This window comes from Podarcis liolepis (assembly GCF_965112155.1).
Source record: "Podarcis liolepis genome assembly, chromosome: Z".
NCBI classification, from domain to species: Eukaryota; Metazoa; Chordata; class Lepidosauria; order Squamata; family Lacertidae; genus Podarcis; species Podarcis liolepis.
This window is the reverse complement of record NC_139570.1, coordinates 9371160-9392446: the sequence shown is the minus strand read 5'-3', so window position 1 is coordinate 9392446 and position 21287 is coordinate 9371160. Positions and strand designations below refer to the sequence as shown.

At 42.3% G+C, this 21287-nt stretch overlaps 1 protein-coding gene across 10 annotated transcripts in view; it reads right to left on the bottom strand.

Moving 5' to 3' along the window:
• Window positions 1-21287, bottom strand: part of PASD1 (PAS domain containing repressor 1) — a 106576-nt gene that overhangs the window by 7758 nt on the left and 77531 nt on the right. For all 10 annotated transcript variants that reach the window (XM_083486379.1, XM_083486380.1, XM_083486381.1 and 7 more), the window contains exons 10-16: window positions 16237-16343; window positions 10432-10579; window positions 8547-8628; window positions 5219-5342; window positions 4696-4805; window positions 3254-3340; window positions 1096-1254 (exon numbers count right to left, since the gene is read on the bottom strand). In XM_083486379.1, coding sequence (XP_083342505.1) covers window positions 1096-1254; window positions 3254-3340; window positions 4696-4805; window positions 5219-5342; window positions 8547-8628; window positions 10432-10579; window positions 16237-16343 — 817 coding nt within the window. The remainder of the gene's footprint in view (window positions 1-1095; window positions 1255-3253; window positions 3341-4695; window positions 4806-5218; window positions 5343-8546; window positions 8629-10431; window positions 10580-16236; window positions 16344-21287) is intronic.

Below are 21287 nucleotides of genomic sequence, written 5' to 3'. Positions count from 1 at the left end.
AACACAAATATGCATTTTTAAACTTCTTTTAAAAACACATCCAGAACTGTTGCTTTTAAGGAAATTCCCTTTTCTCTACTTGTCAAGCAATAACCACTTTTCCTCGATGCTCATGTGGCGTTGGGCATCTATATAAGCAGGATGCTGCTTGTATCAGCAGAGGTTGGTGGAAAAAAGGTCTCTGGTAGTTTCAGCCTAACAGACAGCGAGTCTTGCTCATGCTGAAATGAAAGGGCTAAAGCAAACTGTAGCTCCTACACGACATATGATGAATAAGAAAGGTTTATGCCACATTAAATTCATCAGTCTTTAAGGTGTCATGGGACTCTATTCTTATAACCCCTAATTTCCAAATGGCTGCAGGTCGTTGTTTTCCCTACACCAACACACTCTGAATAGAAAATGTAAGGCTTTTTGGGAAGAAATAACTTGAGCAATTGGATGTTATTTTGCACATAATTAGCAACACTGCGAGGTCAGGTGAATGAATTGCTGTGTAGCCTTATGCAACAAACGTATGCACAGTGACTCCTGCTTAGGCAAAGAGGGATCCGGCATACCTGATTGCAGAGCGTTGCCAGTATATTTATTTACTTGTTTGAAATACTTGTATACAGCGCTGCTTTTCCATTAAAATTCTTTGAAACTTTTTTTTATGATATTACAGTCTGGTTTGATTGTTTTTATATTGTAAACTTTTATATCGCTGTGATATATTGTTGTGACGCAGAAGTACATAAATGTTTTAATAAAGAAATAAAAGGCAGATTTCTATATTCCAACATGGAAAAGGCCCTCTCTCTTGGCTGTGTGACCCAAGCAATTTATAAAAGAGGGGTGCAACTCTATGTGATTTAAGCATGTTTATTCAGTACACTCAGGTTTGTAATGTGGGCCATTCAGCAGTTACACCTATAGCAAGTAATAATCACCTGCAGTCAGGGAAGCTTTATAAAAGTTGATATCCCCACCACTTCTTTTTTTTTTTACAATAAATGACTGGCATGAACACATGTGGACAGATGGACTTGCAAAATATCTGTGGACCACATCCCCCCCCCCCCCCGTGCCTGAGGTTCCCTATATAGGAAATACCTGCAAATTGGAGTCCTGCACCAGCTGAAGCTGCTCTTTGATCACATGCAGTTCCTCTTGTTGCGTCTTGATGTCAGCCTGCAATATGCGCGTTCTCTCCTCAAGCTGTTCCTTCAAATGATGCATCATCCCTATCTGAGTTGGGAAGTGATACACTGGCTGGAAGCATAGAGGAGAAAGGAGCATTACCCAATCTGCAACTTTTACATGCAGTTATTATTTCTGCCTTCAGAGAAACTGGGCTATATGGATCGATGTAGTGTAAAGGGAGCTTCCTATGTTCCTAAAAATCTGCAATGCAACAGGTAACTACAGCATCGCTGACCCAGGCAGCCTCAGCCTAAATAACGCCAGTGAAGAGGAAACCACCAGTCTGTTCCATCATCAAGCAGCTCTTACACCTAATGACATTCAGCCGAAATCTGCTTCTCCTGCAATTTTCAAACCACTGGGTTCTGGTCCTGCTTTCTGCAGTAATGAAGTCTGCTTCATCGTTTGTGTGTCCACAGCTCTTCAGATATTAAGACGACCACTATCTTGTCTCCCTTTAACCTCCTCTTCTCCATGCTAAAAACGTAACTTATTGTTCCAGGCATTCCTCAAAGGACCTGTGGTCTCCTCTATAAGACACTGCAGATCTGTCACCTGCTGAGCTTTAGCAACTTTGGAGTGTCAGGTGATCCCAGACCACTCATTGGGCTCATTGTGATTGTTTTTAAAACTTTGCTTTAAGGATTTGTTTTCCAGTTCTGTTGAACAACAAACCAGTAACCAACATTTTACTGGGCTATAAATAATACCAAAGACAAAAAAAAACCACAAAATGGTCTCCGAACTAATCGTTGCAACGTTCAAAATCAAATGCAAAAACATGTCAAGGTCAGAATCTTCTGTCTGCAGCAGGCAGGATTAAGCAATCTCTATCACACCATGATCACTGCAGCCCTCCAGTCGCCTATGGGGCTCACCTGGTATTGCCGGGTTGTTGGTGGTTTCTTTCTTTTTAAGTACACTTTTATTGCATTTTTGTTTTATTTTAAGCAATGCAAACCTAACAACAGCAGGGAGCTAAGATATGAAGAGAGCAAATTACAGATCAGAAGGAAAATGGGACTGCTGTGAGGAGATGAATGGAGATACATGCAAATTGATTGGTGTTTAAGGAATATATGTCAACCTATGCAGCCGTATGTCGGGGGGGGGGAATGCTTGGGAACTGTTTCAGATAGTAAGCTGTACATTCATATGTAGAAAGGACAATATAATCTCTTGCAGATCATCTATTTATTGGGCATTCGTCTTCATTTACTTGCACAAGCCTCATGCAGAAGTCGAACATGCATTCGGATTTGCTTGTGAGGAAGTTAAATTACAACAAGCATTCATCCCGAATCACTTCTATGGTGTAACATGCCTTCCTGTCAATCATTCATCCAAGCTATGCTTTTTATTATATTATATTATATTATATTATATTATATTATATTATATTATATTATATTAATTATATTATATTATATATTTCTTTTTATATACAGTGGTACCTCGGGTTACATACGCTTCAGGTTACATACAGTTCAGGTTACATACGCTTCAGGTTACAGACTCTGCTAACCCAGGAATAGTACCTTGGGTTAAGAACTTTGCTTCAGAATGAGAACAGAAATCGTGCTCTGGCGGCGCAGCAGCAGCAGGAGGCCCCATTAGCTAAAGTGGTGCTTCAGTTTAAGAACAGTTTCAGGTTAAGAACAGACCTCCAGAACGAATTAAGTACTTAACCCGAGGTACCACTGTATATAAAAAAGTGGATATGTTACACTAGGCAAGCCGACTCCCTTTAATCCACTTCAGTTGGGCAAACCTGAAGTTTTGGTATGCACCTGAATCCCTCTTACAAAATACTGACACTGAAGGGAACATGACACTATGTGTGTGGCAGGTGAAGTCCTAGTTCATCTAAAAGGGGATGCTGACTGGAAGCACCTACAAAGAACTCCCAAAGACCCAGATTATTTTTGCACGCATTGGTTGGAGAAAATGTGAACTGCAAAAGATAGCTGCATTTCAGTTAGCACATTGTTCTGCAAAGTGTGAATTAGGTAGGGCTTCCATTAAATTGCGAACCAAATTGCGGAGTTTCTCCCCCATCCCAACATACCATAACCGCTTGCTGGGCCGGGACACTTGTCTGTGCCATATGATGCTGTGCGAGATGTTCAGTGGGCGTCTGAGGAGTTATAATACCCTGCAGGAGGGGGGGAAATAGAGGACCATAATGCACCCAGTGCAAGGATGAATATGATTATCTAGCCACAACATTTGCCACAGTATTTCCTTGTTAATCAAAGCTCTAGTTCTTACTAAGGCAATAAAGATGCGCATGACTGGACAGTCCTCCATGCAAAGGTTGAGTCAGCATGTCAGGAAGAAGTTTCAATCCTAGGCTTCTATACACAGGGAAATTGTTTTATGGAACAGCATTCAATTATGGAAGCAGAAACCTGCAGCCGACCATTGTTCAGTCCACAGCTTCACAGCTTCACCATGTTAGTTGAGAACTAAGCAAAAGATTCCCTTCTTACTTGGCATCTGATAAGCAAAAGACCTTAGAATAGATGCCCAGCAACTGCCCTGACCCATCTCCTTCCTAACCTGTCAAAAGTGTTGACTAAACATCTGTACCCAGCCCAGCCCAGTATTCATTACAGAACTTGTGGTGGCTGCAGCTTAGTGGTATAACATCTGTACCAAGCTTGATTTCCAGCATCTTGCGGTACAGCTTGAAGAAACCCCAAGACAACTACTGCCAGCCAGAGATAGATTGACCAATTCATGCTATTTTTTTAAATCTTTATTTACTCACTCACTCACTCACTCACTCACTCACTCACTCACTCAGCATAAGGCAATCCCCAATGTTCCTATGAATCCCCCCCCCCTTCAGTCCCTTTATATAGCCCTTAAAACTCCCAAAACCTACCTGTGTGAGAGACTTCTGCAGGTCAGCTGACCACTAGGCCAGGTCAAAAAGAGTACTGTAGCCAATACAGTTATTATTATTTCTTACCAGCCTCTCTCTCTCTCTTTCCTCGTGTGCTTTTCAACAGCAGCTTATTCTACAGGCAATAATGCCTGCTTTAACTTTGTCAGAAATGCTGGTGCTGATTTCTGAATATCAAGCTGCTTGTTAAAGGCACATATTCAGACTAGAATCATAGAATAACAGAAGAGTTGGATGGGACCGTGAGGGTCATTTAGTCCAACCCCCTGCAATACAGGAATATTTTGCCCAGAGTGGGGCTCAAACCTACAACCCTAAGAGTCTTGTGTACTACTGATTGAGCAATCCCAACTCCTGGGATCTAGGTCATTTCCCCCTCACTCTCTGGATAACCTGTAGGTAACCTGCCCACTAACTACCTGAATGCCAGGATAGGTACTGTAGCCGACTGCTCAGATACACTGTACCAATTCAGATTAGAAGTTTTGAAAACATTGATGCTTTCCTCCTCGTGTTCTAAAGATCTGCACTCTTGTTCTTTGGGTGAATCCCCTCCCTGGCTTCCTTTCTCGGGAGCAATGCTGCTGCTGCTTCCTTACCTGTGTGCTGCTACTTGAGGCAAGTCTTAGAGGTGCTTTGTCCGACTGGCCCATCGGTAACGACTGCCTAGTAGGGGTGCTGGCATCCGTGTGCCGTACAGATGACGTGGCTGGAAAAAAGAAGCATCTTTCAAGGATGCATGGAAGGCAGCATCCGAAAACCCCTTCCCGAGGAACTAAGAAATTAGCCTCTCCGTCCAGTGTAGGTGGGAAACATGGGAGAGAGCTGTTGCCAGTGTCTCTCCTTCCAACCTAGCAGGGGGAGAGCGGACGTGCAAATGAGCCCAAGGCGCAAAGCTATCATGCTGCCAAGGGATACTCTGAAGTGGTTGGGAGAAACAACTGACCCATCTGCTCCAGACCCAACTGCCAGCCTCCATCCTGTTATAGAGGATGGAGAGTGGCAAAGGAAAACAGAATCAGGGAAGGATGGGCTGACTCCAGTGCTGCTCTTGAACACTGGCCAGCTGCAGCAGAACCACAACCACCCCTTGGTATCACAGCTGTCCCACGTGATACCTACATGCAGAGTCAGAGAGCGCCGTGTGAGAAGATCGCCGAGAGCTATGAGATGACACCGACACCCTTTCCCGGCTGGCTTCTTGGTTGGTTACACATTGCCGGATATCAATGTAGCTGCCGTGACTCTGGAAAGAGGCAAGCCCAGGAGGAAAAAAAGCATCGTATCATTAGCAGTGGAGATCAGCACATGCTTAACAAACAACAACAGCAAAAGCAGCAAAGCACTGCTCTTCCAACACGGAGGTAGATAGCCCTCTTTGGAGCAAATGATTTTTCAATTCCTCTTTCCACCTTCTCCCAAGTGTGTCTCTGGGATACAACTCCCATCATTCCCAACCTCTGCCATACTGGGTGGTGGTGATGGGAGTTGGGAATCTAACAACATCTGGAGGGCCACAGGTTCCTCACTCCTGTCTTAGGTTTATCTAAGTGCTATTTTGCTAGGAAATTAAAGAGGTGCCGGAACTATGAAGGCCTCCCTTGTTCTCTTATAATGGCAACGGTGTGCACCTGAGAGCTGCCGGAACTGAGCTGCAGTGAGTTCCACCTTGGGGTAGGGGAGTGCCCGGGGTTTATGTTTTACTTGACACATAGGCATCTCTCGGAAATATAACCCCCATGGTAAAGCGACAAAGCTCTCTGTGAATCCATGGCAATGCAGTATATCTGCAAGAATAGAAACCTGCTACATGCAGGTGAACTGGTTCATATCACTGCTTTGGGAAATAGGTGGAAAGGCTTTCTGTTGCCAAGCGCTAGGTGCTTTTTCCATGCTACAACATTGTGGCTTTTCTGTCCTTCTGCTCCCCTATCGCTTTTACCCATCAATGCCGTATGACGACAGAGTCGTGCATAAAAATAGAAACACTCTTTTATAATTAGCTCCCTTCTGCCCACTTTCTATCAACATGTCACAGGCTTTCAACAGTATATGGAGAATTAATGAATAAATGGCCAAATTAGGGAGGCTGACTAGAAAAGTAGGGTTGCTGAGGACTCATATTATGGAGAATGGAATGAGTACGGAAGGTGAAAAAGGAATCGGTCAGTTTACTGGCAATATCCTTCGTGAGCTTCATTAGCCCCTTAATTGGTAGCTCCCATCAGACGTAGCAGCAAAATGGCCTCGCTGTATTTAGGCCAATTCTAGTTAGCCCTCCATTTAAGTTAATGTATAGGATTCGAACATCATGTTGCCCGTACAATCACATTCAACAACCTCCCACGTAGCAAACACAATATTGATTCCACTACCTTGGGGAAATGCAATTACCTCACAAGTACAAAACATTTAAGTCTGCTCTCCACAACAAAAGTACAACTTTGAGGGGTTCTGTAGACAACACAGGGGTGGGTGGTGTCTGTGTTTAACCACTGAACAAAACAGAATAAAAGATTAATGATCTTGATCACACAGAGACCTGTGATGGTGCCAGCCGGCAGTGTGAATTCTGTGGGTCGGCTGTATGTTAGTGTGACGCAGCGCAGGAACTGCCATGACTGTGAAGGTCCCCCTACCCTAATGTATGCCTCTGTGATGATATGGCAAAGGGGCAGCCACAGAACCAATTTGAACAGGCAAGCACATCACCTGACAACTTGGTAGTTGGATGTGTGGATCCATTTCGCTGGATTTTATTTCTGGTGCTGCTTCGGCATCTCATTATGAAAACCCTGGCGAGGTTTATTTTTAAAATGTTAACTGAGTTGACCCTATTAACTGGGCAGGCTATGACGATGCCCGATTGATTTCTTTTCTTTTTTAAAAAAAAGGCAATGGAAACTGTTGTCATGACCACAGCTCTGCCCACCCTCTGGACAGCATTCTGCCTAGCCTTTAAATACACAGCAGCAATCCAGAGAGAAAACAGATCAATAAATCATTCCTTCGCTTCCAATCTTTGTCTGGCTAGAACAGGTGATTCAGCATAAAAGTCCTACAGGTGTAGCTTCTGCAAATGCTGCCAACTGGCCTCCAGTCGTCTCATTCCACGTGTGGGTAGCATGGGATTGTACACATTATATGCTATCCGTAGCTCAGAGGCAGAAAACAGATCCTGTTTGTGGGTTTCCTCCAGGCATGTGGCTGGCCACCGAGAGAACAGGATGCTAGGCTGGGTGAGGCATGGATCTGACCCAGAGGGGCTTTTCCTGTGCCCTTAAAACATTCCCGGCACAAAGGTCCCCGTCCCACCTTCAACAAATCTTTCTTTTCAACAGTAGGAGTAGGAAAATCAGCAACATTCACGTGGGTGAGGGAGGGGAGAAAGTTTCCTTCTTCTTCTGTTTTTTTAAAAAAATAGTATTAAACAGACTTCTGGGAGATGATGGCGCCTGGTCAAGTCTCCACTGAGTCTCTGCTGTGTGAGTAGGAGCTCTAATTATCAAATTACTCTGATAAAAAGGCTCAGCAACAGACCCCAGGAGCTGTCAGGTAGACTTTAAAATCTCCCCTCCCTTTTGAAGCTACTTAAATCAACTTTGAACTCCCCCTTGCAAAGCCCTTAAAACTGTGGGCTGGATAAAGTAGCCCTATTGATTTCCGATTCTGAGCATGGTACAGTGGTGCCTCGCAAGACGAAAAGAATCTGTTCTGTGATTCTCTTTGTCTAGCGGTTTTTTCGTCTTGCGAAGCAAGCCCATTGACGGATTAGCGGATTAGCGCTATTAGCGGCTTATCTGCTGATCAGATCAGCTGATAAGTGGCTTAGCGGCTTAGAAAAAGGGGGGAGGGGAAAAAACCCGCAGGAACTCGCAAAGCATTGTTGTCTTGCGAAGCAAGCCCATAGGAAATTCGTTTTGCGAAGCACCTCCAAAACGGAAAACTCTTTCGTCTAGCGAGTTTTTCGTCTTGCGGGGCACCACTGTACTTACAAGACAATGTTGCAAAGAACTGGCGATTTCACCCACACAACCTGTAACAACTCCCCCAATGAGGAAACAGGCCAAAATTTCAACCTACTTTCAACCCAAGGCTGATGAAGCAAATAATCCAGGAAACCTCCATTCTTATGAGTGGTCTGTTGACCACACCTGGATTGGATGGGAGGAAAAAACTAACGACAGAGGTGAGGGAGTGGACCTAAAGACTAATTGCATCCTAACAAAACCTGGAAGAGCTGCTGCCAAGATGGGAAGCCTGTCACCCTCCAGAAGTTGCTAGTCTACAACTCCCAGCATCCTTGACTGGGTGGGAGCAATGGAGTCCAATAACACCTGGAGGAACTAATGATATTGATGCTGATGATGGTTCTCATGTCCCCAAAATGCCACCAGGAGCAAAAACACATTTCTAACAGCTCTTACTTGATCATCCCAGCACACAATACCTTCAAAGACGCAGATGCTAGTTCAATGGATGACTCTTCAAGGCCAAGGTCTCTTCTTCTTTCAGCTCGAACCTCAGCATAACTATATATGTGTGTGTGTGATATATATGTATATATCGCATAGGAAAGGAAAAGAATAGAGAAGTTGGGTTAGGGTTTCCACAACTGGGGCACCACCTCAGAGACAAACCTCTTGCATGATGCCAACCATATCTTGGAATGCAATGGCACACTCAAGAGCTGGTCATAAAGGCTGAATGGATCCACACAGGAGGAGTGGTTGTCATGAACCTGTGGCACTCCAGATGTTGCTGGCTACAATTCTTATTTTCCCTGACCACTGGGGATGCAAGGAACTATGATGGGAACTGTAGTCCATAATATCTAGAGGGCAGCAGGTTAGGAAATGATGTTCTAGAGTGCACACTCAGTTCGTCATATAGGATTCTCACCAAAACTCACCCATCACCCTCAGTGACTATACATTTCAGCTGAAGATCAGACAAAGAGGTAGGCAAAGTTGCCTTTTGCAGAAGCTCGTATGCCATTAATGATTCCACCCAGTTTCACCACTAGCACAGTACTTTCCTATGGCGAACGCTGACTTTGGATCAGAGCAATGGGACTATGTGACAGCTGTCTCATAAGAAGTCAGATCGATGGTCCATCAAGCCCAGCAGTTTGACTGGCAGCGGCTCTCTTAGGTAATCTAAAATCTTTAACTAGAGTGACTTACAGGGCTTTAAGAACCCCCCCCCCTTTTTTTATATATATCCCACGCATTCACTGTAAGAACATTGCTCAGAGTGACTTAAAACAATCTGCAATTATAAAACATGTCTGAAAAACCAATGCTATAAAAGCAAATGTAAGAGCAAAGGGAGATCAGGCAAAATCTACCCAAAACTCATCAAATGCCTGCTGTAACAACATCATAGTTTGGTAGCAGAAGGGAAGTGGGAGATGGGTTAGGTGGGTTCCCTGTTAGGTGTTCCTGAACATAGGCTCAAACACAATTTGAAAACTACAGTTGAAGAGCTGGGCTGCCAATTATTGTCCCAATTTGCACATAAGGCTAAACCATGGTTTACCATAGCCTATTTGTGCTGTGGCAAGCACTGGCCTTACACAGTTTCCCATTCTGGTGAAGTCACGAGGAAGATATCAGAAGCTTCCACTTCCATTATAGACTGTGTCTAAATCCTAAACTATAGTGAATCTTAACAATGGTTACAGGGCGGGAGGGAGCCTGCTTTGTAAACTATGGTTGAAGCCAGTTTGTTTCCACTTATGACAGCTAAGCCTAACCACAGTCTGCATGGCTTCAGGCATCAGAATAAATTGTGACTAGCCTAAACTGGAAGCAAAAGCTTCAGGTCTCCTCCTCACTCATGAGGAGGAGATTATATGAGCTGCTGCCGTTCCTTGTCATAATGTTTATTACATTTATAACTCCTTATAACTCTTCAAGCAGCACAACACTAAATCACATTCTACTTTTGCATTTGAATACAGCCATCATTAATAGATAATACGATGACAGACAGGGAGAAATGATTTTATTCTAAAGAACCATTTGCTTTAAAAGTCGCTAATTGTGCTGCTGCCTGTTACCAGTTTTCCTCATTTACCCATTACATTGCTTGGGAGAGGGGACCCTCTAGAACAGAGCAGAACTGGCAGCTGATACTGTTTCTAGGCTTCTCTCTCGGCTGCCAAAAATAAAAGAGTAATAAAAATACCATGACATTCTCCCCCACTTCCCAACCCTAATCATTTTATATAACAGAGCGCCTTATCGAGCCAATACACATAGCCAAATATTTGAACAGACATAGCTGGAGACGCAGAAAAATGGCAGCAGAAATTATGTGCCGTTTCTTACCTAACAACCGTGTGGGTGCACACGATAAACTCAGGCTTGGAGTTCCACTGATGATAAGTGACGTAGTACTGTGTTTGTAACCATATCCATTGCTGGCCTTTGGTTAAGAACCTGTAGTAGCAGGACTTGCCTTTTCCAAACTGCATCACTGCATATGAAAACAACCACTTAGTTAACATCACCAACGTATTAGGCATTTTGTAATCTTTGATCTAGAGAAACGTTAATGCTCTTCCGGGCATGTGCATAAAAAGCTGTGCATAATCCCTGTGCATGTCAAAATAACACCCATTGTATTTTTTTTTTATAAAATTTTTATTGGTTTTACAACATTTTTAAGAAAAACAAACAAACACTAAAAAAGACAAACATACACGTATAATTTCAAACATATTTTCATAAACCTCTTTTCTTGGACTTCCCCATACCCTCCCTCTCTGCATCCCAATGTCCATAATTCAACTAGCAACTCCCAATTGTTACTTTCCAATCTCTATCATCTTAATCCTCTTTTATAATCTAACCTTATATCCCTGTACCCTTTTGCTTCTGGAAACCACAACATTTTAGCATTCATTAAGTTTATAGTAGTCCTTAAGGTAGCTTTTAAATTTTTTCCACTCCTCTTCCACCGTCTCTTTTCGTTGGTCACGGATTCTGCCTGTCATCTCGGCCAATGTCATATAGTCCATCACTTTCATCTGCCATTCTTCCACAGTGGGTAAATCTTGTGTCTTCCAATACTTTGCGATGAGTATTCTTGCTGCTGTTGTGGCATACATAAAAAAAGTTCTATCTTTCTTTGTCACCAATTGGCCGACAATGCCCAAGAGAAAGGCCTCTGGTTTTTTAGGAAAGGTACATTTAAGTACCTTTTTCATTTCATTGTAGATCATTTCCCAGAAGGCCTTAATCTTCGGGCATGTCCACCAAAGGTGATAAAAGGTACCTTCAGTCTCTTTACACTTCCAACATTTATTATCGGGCAAATGATAGATTTTTGCCAGCTTGACTGGGGTCATGTACCACCTGTATACCATTTTCATAATGTTTTCCTTTAAGGCATTACATGCCGTAAATTTAATACCGGTGTTCCATAACCATTCCCAGTCAGCTGACATAATGTTATGTCCAACATCCTGAGCCCACTTGATCATAGCCGATTTAACTGTTTCATCCTGTGTGTTCCATTTCAACAGCAAGTTGTACATTCTAGATAAATTCTTAGTATTGGGTTCTAACAGTTCGGTTTCTAATTTTGATTTTTCCACCTGGAAACCAATTTTCCTGTCCTGTTTAAAAAATTCCATTATTTGACGATATTGGAACCAATTTTCTACTTTATGCTTCAATTTCTCCTGACTTTGTAGTTTGAACTTATCTCCATCCTGTTCTAAAATTTCCCAATACTTCGGCCATCCGACCTCCATATTGAGTTTCTTCACTGCTTTAGCCTCCACTGGTGAGACCCATCTAGGGGTTTTGTTTTCCAATAGATCTTTATATCTTATCCAAACATTAAACAATGCTTTTCTAACAATGTGATTTTTAAAGGCACTGTTAACTTTATCATACCAAAGATATGCATGCCAACCAAAAGCATTATTAAAACCTTCCAGATCCAAGATGTCCGTGTTCTCGAGGAGCATCCATTCTTTCAGCCAGCAAAAAGCTGCTGCCTCATAGTACAATTTTAGGTCCGGCAGGGCGAAACCCCCTCTTTCTTTAGCATCTGTCAATATCTTAAATTTAATTCGGGGCTTTTTGCCCTGCCAGACAAATTTCGAAATGTCTTTGTGCCACCTCTTAAAACATTCCGTCTTGTCAAGAATCTGCAAGGTCTGAAACAAAAATAACATTCTAGGCAATACATTCATTTTGATTACTGCAATTCGGCCTAACATTGACAATTTCAAATTTGACCATATTTCTAGATCTTTTTTAATTTCTGACCAACATTTTTCATAGTTGTCCTTATACAAATTCACATTCTTAGATGTTAAGTAAACCCCTAGATATTTCACCTTCTTTACCACAGTCAAACCTGTTTCCTCTTGAAATTTCTCCTTTTCCATATCTGTTAAGTTTTTCCCTAAAACTTTGGTTTTTTGCTTGTTCAACTTAAATCCAGCTACCTGGCCAAACTGTTGTATTATTTCTAAAACCTTTTTCGTACTAGTGTTTGGCTCTTGCAAAGTCAATACTAAGTCATCTGCAAACGCTCTTAACTTATAATGTTTAGCTCCGACCTGCACACCTTTGACCTGCTGGTCATTTCTTATCATGTTCAGCAACACCTCCAGAACTGAAATAAAAAGTAATGGGGAAATCGGGCACCCCTGTCGTGTTCCTTTTTCTATCTTAAGTTCCTCAGTCACAACATTGTTTACAATCAGTTTAGCTTTTTGTTCAGAATATATTGCAGCCATACCATTCTCAAAACCCTGGCCTACCCCCATCCCATGAAGATTCTTCCTCATAAAACTCCAAGAAATATTGTCAAAGGCTTTCTCCGCGTCCACAAAAATCAATACTGCTTTAGTGTTTATATTCACCTCTAGCTTTTCCAGAATGTCTATTACATTCCTTACATTGTCTGCCAGGTGTCTTTTAGGGAGAAAACCTGCTTGGTCCTTATGAATCTTCTCCATCAAGACTCTTTTAAATCTTTTTGCCAAAATGTCTGCAAAAATTTTGTAATCCACATTAAGGAGTGATATTGGGCGGTAGTTCTTGAGTTGGGTCTTTTCAGTCTCTGACTTTGGTATGAGTGAAATATATGCCTCTTTCCACGATTCAGGTGCCCTTTTTCCCTCAAGGATCTCATTACAAACTTCTCTTAGTGGTTGAGTCAGCCATTCCTTCAGCGATTTGTAGTATCTGGAAGTCAGTCCATCTGGTCCCGGAGATTTGCCCAATTGCATATTCTGAATGGCAGCCTCTATCTCTTGTTCTGAGATTCTCTGGTTCAAGTCCATCTTACTTTGATGAGAGATGTTTTGTAATCAAAATAACACCCATTGTAAAAGCCAAAATTCATATAGAGTGAATAAAAGGCCTGTCTAAAAGAGTTTGAGAATGTCAGGTGGGATTCTGACTCCTCCGTACCTTCAAATATCTCCTGGCTCCACTTCTATTCCTGCCCTGCCATATCTGGGGCCACTTTTGCACTCTGCTCTGACTTTTAAGCTTGTTTTTCAGCCGGGGGCGGGGGCGGGCTGTTCTGTCAGAAATTCACTGCCTCCTTTTCTAACCATCTAAGTACACCTCTGTCTATTTTCATAGCTGGAAAATGGAAAGAGGCAGAAATTTGATCTGAAAAGCAAAAGCATAGCTGCTAATTCAAAATGTTCACAGCTTTCGCACTTCGAAAATTGTAAACAGGCCTGCCCCCCTCACCTCCCACACCAGCTGAAAGACAGGAACACAGTTGCTAGACTGCACACTGGCAAGTTGCTCTGTCCTTCCATAAGGGGCTTGTACATTTTGTGACCCACCAAACTCAAATAATTCCAAGGTTTCAAGAAAAATCAAGTCTGGTGTATGCTTGTTTGTTTGTTTGAAAAAACAAGGGTAGTAGGACTTCTCAAGAACCTGAAAAACAAATAGCTGTTTGGTGCTTCTTCCCTGAGCACTGCAACATTTTATTGTCCCTGTGTTGTACACTCTTTTTCCCCTTTTACTGCCAGGCAGGGTTGGGGATTCCAAGTCCCATCACCTGTGATCATTGGCAACGCTGATGGGAGTTGGAGTCCAACACACATGGAGAGCCATAGGTTCCACTTCTTTGAAACGATGGGGGCCCAACTCACTCCAGCAGTCCTAATTAACTAGCACAGTGGTACCTCGGGTTAAGAACCTAATTCGTTCTAGAGGTCCGTTCTTAACCTGAAACTGTTTTTAACCTGAGGTACCACTTCAGCTAATGGGGCCTCCCACTGCTGCCGCGCAATTTCTGTTCTCATCCTGAAGCAAAGTTCTTAACCAGAGGTACTATTTCTGGGTTAGCAGAGTCTGTAACCTGAAGCGTCTGTACCCTGAAGCATCTGTAACCCGAGGCACCACTGTAATTCTAAAGCTTCAGCACGAATCTTTGTGTTGCAACCAGGCAACTATACATAGAGTTGATCAGGAAGAATCCTGTGTTAGCACTGTAGGGATTTGCACTTGAGGAAACAATTCCCCAATACACTGGCAAAGCGAAGAACCCTGAAAGAAGCAGCTGAAATCTGAAGCTCCTAAATGCTGCAATTACCCCACATGCTGATCAAAACAAACAAACATATCAAAAAGCTTCCTAACAACGACAAGTAGCAAAATGCTAGATGTTCATATATTTCTATCTCCTCCAGCTTCAACCCCAAAGTGAGAGCTGCCCCTTTTTCCTACAGGCTCTCCTCTTATATGTTAATAGCAGCTTGGCATAGACAAAAGTCTGGCATCCTGGGGTCTGGGTGGCATCTAGTTCCACTTGTTAAATTTACATGCATTGGGCTGCTTTTAGAGGCATGGTAGCAGCACTAATGGGGGGGGGGATCAGCCACTCCACCCCAAAGTATTAGCAAGCAGCCTAGAAGCTCTGCAGTTACAGAGAGACAGCCAGGGTCTGCGAAGGCCTGAGGAGACCTAAAAGAGAAGCGAACAACAAAACTTGGCAGGGAGTTAAGTACGCCTCTTAATCTGGTTAACGAGAACATCCAGCACACTCTGTAACAGGTCATGCAATCCAGACACTGCCAGGAGTTAGGGTGAGCACTGCGGCAGAGATCAGTTTAATTTTTCTCCCTTCAGTCCCTGCAGCAAAAATACATCTATTGGTCTGCTGGAGATTTCATGTGGAAACCAAATGCTGCCATGGCTTGGTGGGGCTTTTTGGGTCCATCGTTACAAGATCCAAGAGAAATCATCCTATGTATGAAGAGTATATATATATATATATATATATATATATATGAGCATGTGCCTTGCAAACCACTGAGCAAAGTAAGGTATTAATAATAAAGGCTATGTCTCTTCAATTTAGTCCTCTGAAACAGCTTCGAAAGCACAGGTGGTAGAGAGGTAACATAAGAAGGCTGAGTCCCAAACTAGATTTGACATTAAATACATCTTTGCTTTTAGCATGCACACTTTAAAAAATGCAAATATTAATTTGTTTGTATGTTTTCATTTTCTTTCTTTTTTTTTACATGATTTCTTTCTTGCTTCTCACAATTTCGTACACACCCCTCACCGTAAGGTCCCAGGGCTGGTTACAACAGAATAGGCAATTTTAAAACAAATAAACCCATTACAATTATAATAGCAGCTCCAGCTGGGGGTTTAGGCTGATAATGATATGGATTTCCATCCCTCCTTTGAAACTGCTATTTCTGTTTGAGTCAGTGAGAGGATTTCTCCCAATTCCAGAAAAACCCAATGGGGGCAAGGGAGGGATATTTCCTCCCAGTGAAGATACTAACTTCAAATAAGGCATTTTACTTGGGATCACAGCAGAGTAAATTCCCTTTCTGCCTGTTCTAATTCCATTCATTATCAGTACTCCCAGCTAATACAATCTGCATTTTAAAAAACAACAGCCAAACAACCCTGCATGCTAAATGCAAATATAGGTTTAATGTCCAGTCTAATTTGGCTCTGGGTTGACATCATTTTACAGTTAAGTTTTCCATCACAAATGGTTTTCGTATGGCTGCAGTGATTTGCACTGGTGTTCTAAGCTTAGGGTGGAGAGAGAGAACAAGAAATGTAATTAAAATACACACATCTGCCAGTCCATTGCACGTAGTGAACAGAGACACTTACAGTGTTCGTGGCACCGAGCAAGAAGTTCCAGGTCGTCTGCATGGTAATAGTCGTAACCTGAAGTCCCAAGCACCTCAAAGGGCAAATAACCTATAATAGGTGGGGCCCTGGAACAAGAGGGGAGGAAAGCTGTGAGTACAAAGTTTGCTGTTTTGAGAGCTCTTTAGTGAGGGGGGGGGGAGCATTATCCTGAAATTATTTTTTCTTGTCTTGCAAGAAAGATATGTTGGTTGCAATCTTATCTGCAATATGCTTGGAAACAAGTCCTACTGAATTCAATGGAGCTTACTCCTGGATAGACAGCATAGGATTGCACCATATCTTAGCTAGCGCTAAAGAGAGATTGCTTAAGAGGATGAATGGCAATGTAAATAATTATTGTTGTTAAAAGTAACCCGCCTTAAGCCTTGAGAGAGCCAATCAGAACTCACCCTACTGGTCTAAATGGACCAATGGCCTGAGCCGATGTTAAGTCAGCTTCCTACGTATGTCGTTAAGGAGTTTACTCACTTCTTGGGATTTAAGCAGCAAATGGGGAGAGGGAAGTGAGTCATTCGTTACCAAATGCCTGGGAAGTTTTATAAGTTGACAGACGCTCAGGGTATCCAGATAGGGAACCAAAAAATTTGTGCGCTATGGTTAGTGCTGTGTGTACATGCCATGATTATAGAAGCTGCTTCCTAAGACTCCCAACCCTTTTGTTTAAACAAAGAATCATATTTCTACCCATTATGAGCACATAGTCTTGAAAGCACATGGCCAAAACCAGGAGATTTGCTGTGGTCAGAAGTCTGGGGCTTCCATTTCCTCCCTAGCTCCTCATCCGCCAGTCCCCCATGAAAAGCAGAGAAGGAACAATTTATGTGAAGTTGTTTTTTAATAATAATAATAATAATAATATGGAAGAAACCGTGCAAAGTAAGGGTAAATCATGCTAACAGGTGATATTTGTTTTTAACCATCTTTTAATTTTTAAGTTTCATTTTAATAAATTAAATTAATTATGATTACTGTTTCTGTTTTTGAATTTAAATGTCCCTTACAGTCATCATGGCTGGCAGCCATTTATAGAGGTTCCCTCCATCAATTAATCTAACAATCATATTTTAACACAGCAGTGGGGGTACAATGGCCCTCCAAATGCTGTTGGACTACAATTCCCAGAAGCCCCAGCTGTTCATAGAATCTTGTAATTGTAGAGTTGGAAGGGACCCTGAGGGTCATCTAGTCCAACCCCCTGCATATGCAGGAATATGCAGTTGGCCCATATGGGGATGGAACCAGCGCTAGTGGAGCTTTAGCCATGGATTTGTCCCTGCCTGGAGAAGCTTCATCTATGGCTACCTATCAAATCAACCTGCTGTTAAGGGCATACTAGACTAGTAGGCTGGGTTGTTTCTCCACTTCCCACACCAACCCCAATCTCAACAAACCACAGCAAACTTGTCTGTGAGCACAGCCACCACCACTGGGGAAAGCTTGTCATTAAGCCAAGTCTCCTATGTTCAGGAAATAATCTTCGAACAGCTGTGTGACAAAATGTATACAATGACTCCTGCATAATTGTTCTGATTACACCTAAGAACAGGCCAATATATAAGTCGCAAGCAGAACAACATATCCTTCCCTTCCACATAAGGCATAATTTGGCAATCTACACATTCATGCCCTCAGTCCTGCCTTTCAGCACAAGCCGAAACTTGTTTACTAAAACCTGAGTCTTGCTTTGCACTCCCAGGTAAGTAAAAACATGCACAGGACTGCAAACACTCTTTCAACAAAGAGCTTGTGTCGGCTCTCAGAAAAAACAGTTTGATAGCAAATTCTGCACAATTTTGGGCAAACAATTCAGGGTAGAGATGTGTGCGCATGCACTGAGGAAATAGTTGATGCTCTTAGAAATTACGGCATTCACAAGAACAAGCTGGAGGCTTTTTATTGCATAACAGAATAACATCTTCCTTCCTTTTAGTCACTCTCAGTATGCTTTTTGCAAGAGGAAAGGCAAGTGTCACAAAGCAACCTACAAATAGGTTATTAAAACCAGCGAGATTGAATTCAGCTGGGGGGGGGCGGTGCGTTGCAAAATGTGCTACGTATTGGGGCAACAGGAATCAACCCAAAGTGAATACTCCCCTCCCTTGCAAAAATGGTACAAGAAATATGAAGGCATATTATGTGTGTTTCTTAGGTTTATGCCTAATATTTTCAAAGATTTCACACAGATATGCTCATTGGAGACCTACGCTTGGCGGAGTGGGTTGTCTTTGAATAACAGGACTGCCTAACCTGTGGCCCTCCAGATTTTCCCAGCATGGCCAATTGTGAGGAATGATGGAAATTGTGGCTCACAACATGTGAGCCATCCTATTGTATGTGTGAAACAGAGCTTCACACAGGAAAGAAAGGTCTATCAGTAGCTGCTAGACATTGACAAGCAAAATCTGAACAAAACATTGCAGTATAAACTGTTCCTGCTCAGGTTTCCAGCCATCCATGCCCTTTTCCAGGTTGTTCCATTCCACCTGCCTTACTTTCCCATCTTCAGCATTCAGCTAGACATTCCATGGCTATTTAGCATGGTCAGTCCTCACTGGGCTGATGTTAAGATTTCCCTCCATTAGGGCCCTTAAACTTTTTATTTGTACTTCTGAAAGTCTTGGGGCTCCCTTGTGTGTGGATGGTGCTGTTTCAGCTACAGAAGGGATCCACTCATGGGACAATAAGTTCACTACCAGAATACATGCGTAAATTGACTAAATGGAATATTCAGGTTGAGAGGTAGCATGACCTCCACCTCAATGAGTATTAGTTGCCTGTCTCCATCCTGATTTTGGGCTTCACAAATCTAGCAGGACTCTTCTTATGTTGGCAATGGAATGCATGCCGATAGATGTTTGTGGCACACCAGAGCAAAACTATTGAGTGCTTCCATATTTGCCTGAGGGACTATCACACTAACCGTGCAATCCTATGCATCTTTGCATAAAGAGGCACTGTGTTATAGTGGCTTGTGTTGGATTAAAACCTGGGAGATGTGGGTTCAACCCCCCCCCCCCCAGTCACAAAGCTTTGAATGGTGTGGTGTGTACATAGCTGTAGTCTAACAAACCAGGAAGGCACCAGGTTGCAGAAACTTGCTCTGATGCAAAGCCAATTATTTCCCATAGAGAAGTTTATCAAGGCTGCAGTCCTAAGAAAACTCAGAGAGGTTTCTGAGTATGCATGCACAGGATCACGAATTACAAATTTCTTTGATTACACTTTGTTTAGGTAATATTATCAGGTTCCCAAAGCCTAATTCACTGCAAAAGTCAAACTTTTTTTTTTTTGGTGCAGCACTTATAAATACAAGGGCCATGTTGTTAACAAATTGCCAGAAAATGCTGTGGAGAGATCGTAAAGTGATTTCAGAACTGTCTGTACTGTTGAAGGAGAACAGATCCTTCAAGTAATAACAAAAGTATTAACAGTTACCTAGCTGTGATCTGCTAATGAGCTGGCGTATTAGCAGTACAAGCTGAAAAGCATACCCCCTCATTTTTAGGTTATTCATTGCTTAGGATATTTGTAACTTCCTGTGCTGCTTGGAATTTGGACATTCTTCTTAGGATTTCCGAATAGGAAACTGGTGACTCAGCATGGTATGAAATGCAAGAATAAGTAACACAGAAATTGCAGTGTCCTATTGTACTATTGGGAAAATGGAGCATAAGGACAAGTAATACAAATAAAACAGCAAAAGGAGGATATTGCACATCCATGCACACACATGCACAAGTCTGCAAAGACACTGTGTTAACCTGCCCCATCCCATGCAAAACGCATGTTCACCCAATCAAATCTAGCTTTATAAGTCAGGCTGTACGTCTGCCTGCAGTTCCTTTGCTGACATTTTGCTCCTTCTTCCACATGAGTTATCAAAACAAACCAGGAACCACAGTGAACCATAACTTCCCATTGCACATGAACTGGAAACTATGGCTTCAAATTGAGCTTTAAAGAGCCACAGCCCTTTGTCAGTAACTTCTAGTCTGGAGGATCAGGTTTGGTATATGTCCGGAATTTCCTGGACATAACCGGAATATGGCAGTTGGAAAGCAGTGTTGGAAATCGCTGAAATGCCCAGGAAGTCTATTATTTTGCCGAATTTCCTTAAAAAGCTCATCAACTTTTGTGTCTAGATTTTCATTTTTTGGAAATATGGCAATCCTATTTCTGAATGTTTTGGAAGTTGAACGGACTTCTGGAACGGATTCTGTTCGACTTCCAAGGTACAACTGTACTTTGAAATATACACGACTTTTTCCTGTGGATTCTGAAAGCTAGGATAGCCATGCCTAGACAGCATGAATAATATGCATCCAATTGGGAGAGGCTGAGTACAGTGGTACCTCGGGTTAAGAACTTAATTCGTTCTGGAGGTCTGTTCTTAACCTGAAACTGTTCTTAACCTGAAGCACCACTTTAGCTAATGGGGCCTCCTGCTGCCGCTGCTGTACGATTTCTGTTCTCATCCTGAAGCAAAGTTCTTAACCCGAGATAATATTTCTGGGTTAGTGGAGTCTGTAACCTGAAGCGTATGTAACCTGAGCTACCACTGTATATGAGTGGTTTCACACCGCTGCCTCAAGGTAGGATTTCCTGTGACTTTAAAAAAAAAAAAATAGTAACACAGTTTCCCATAATACTCCCCCCCCCCCCGAGCACTGTATACAATCCATATCTTGTCTTTGTAATTCTCCCCTTTCCATGTAAATTATTTAAGGTTGCCCATGTCTGGTTTATTACTTTATTGCAAATTAATTGCTTGTATTGTCTTGGCAGATTTGACCTTTTAATAGAAAAACATACTAAGAGGTCTATAAATCGACTAGATCTTTTTAATAAGAATATAAAAAAATTCTGGCCCAGTTTCATACCACATCAATTTCATTAGCTAAGAATCTCTAGTCTCCACTCTCCTCATCCCATGTGGTCAAGAGGAAGATTTTAGCAGGTTTTTCTCATTTTCCCTTGGCTTGTTTTGCACAGAGACGGGATGCAGTTAG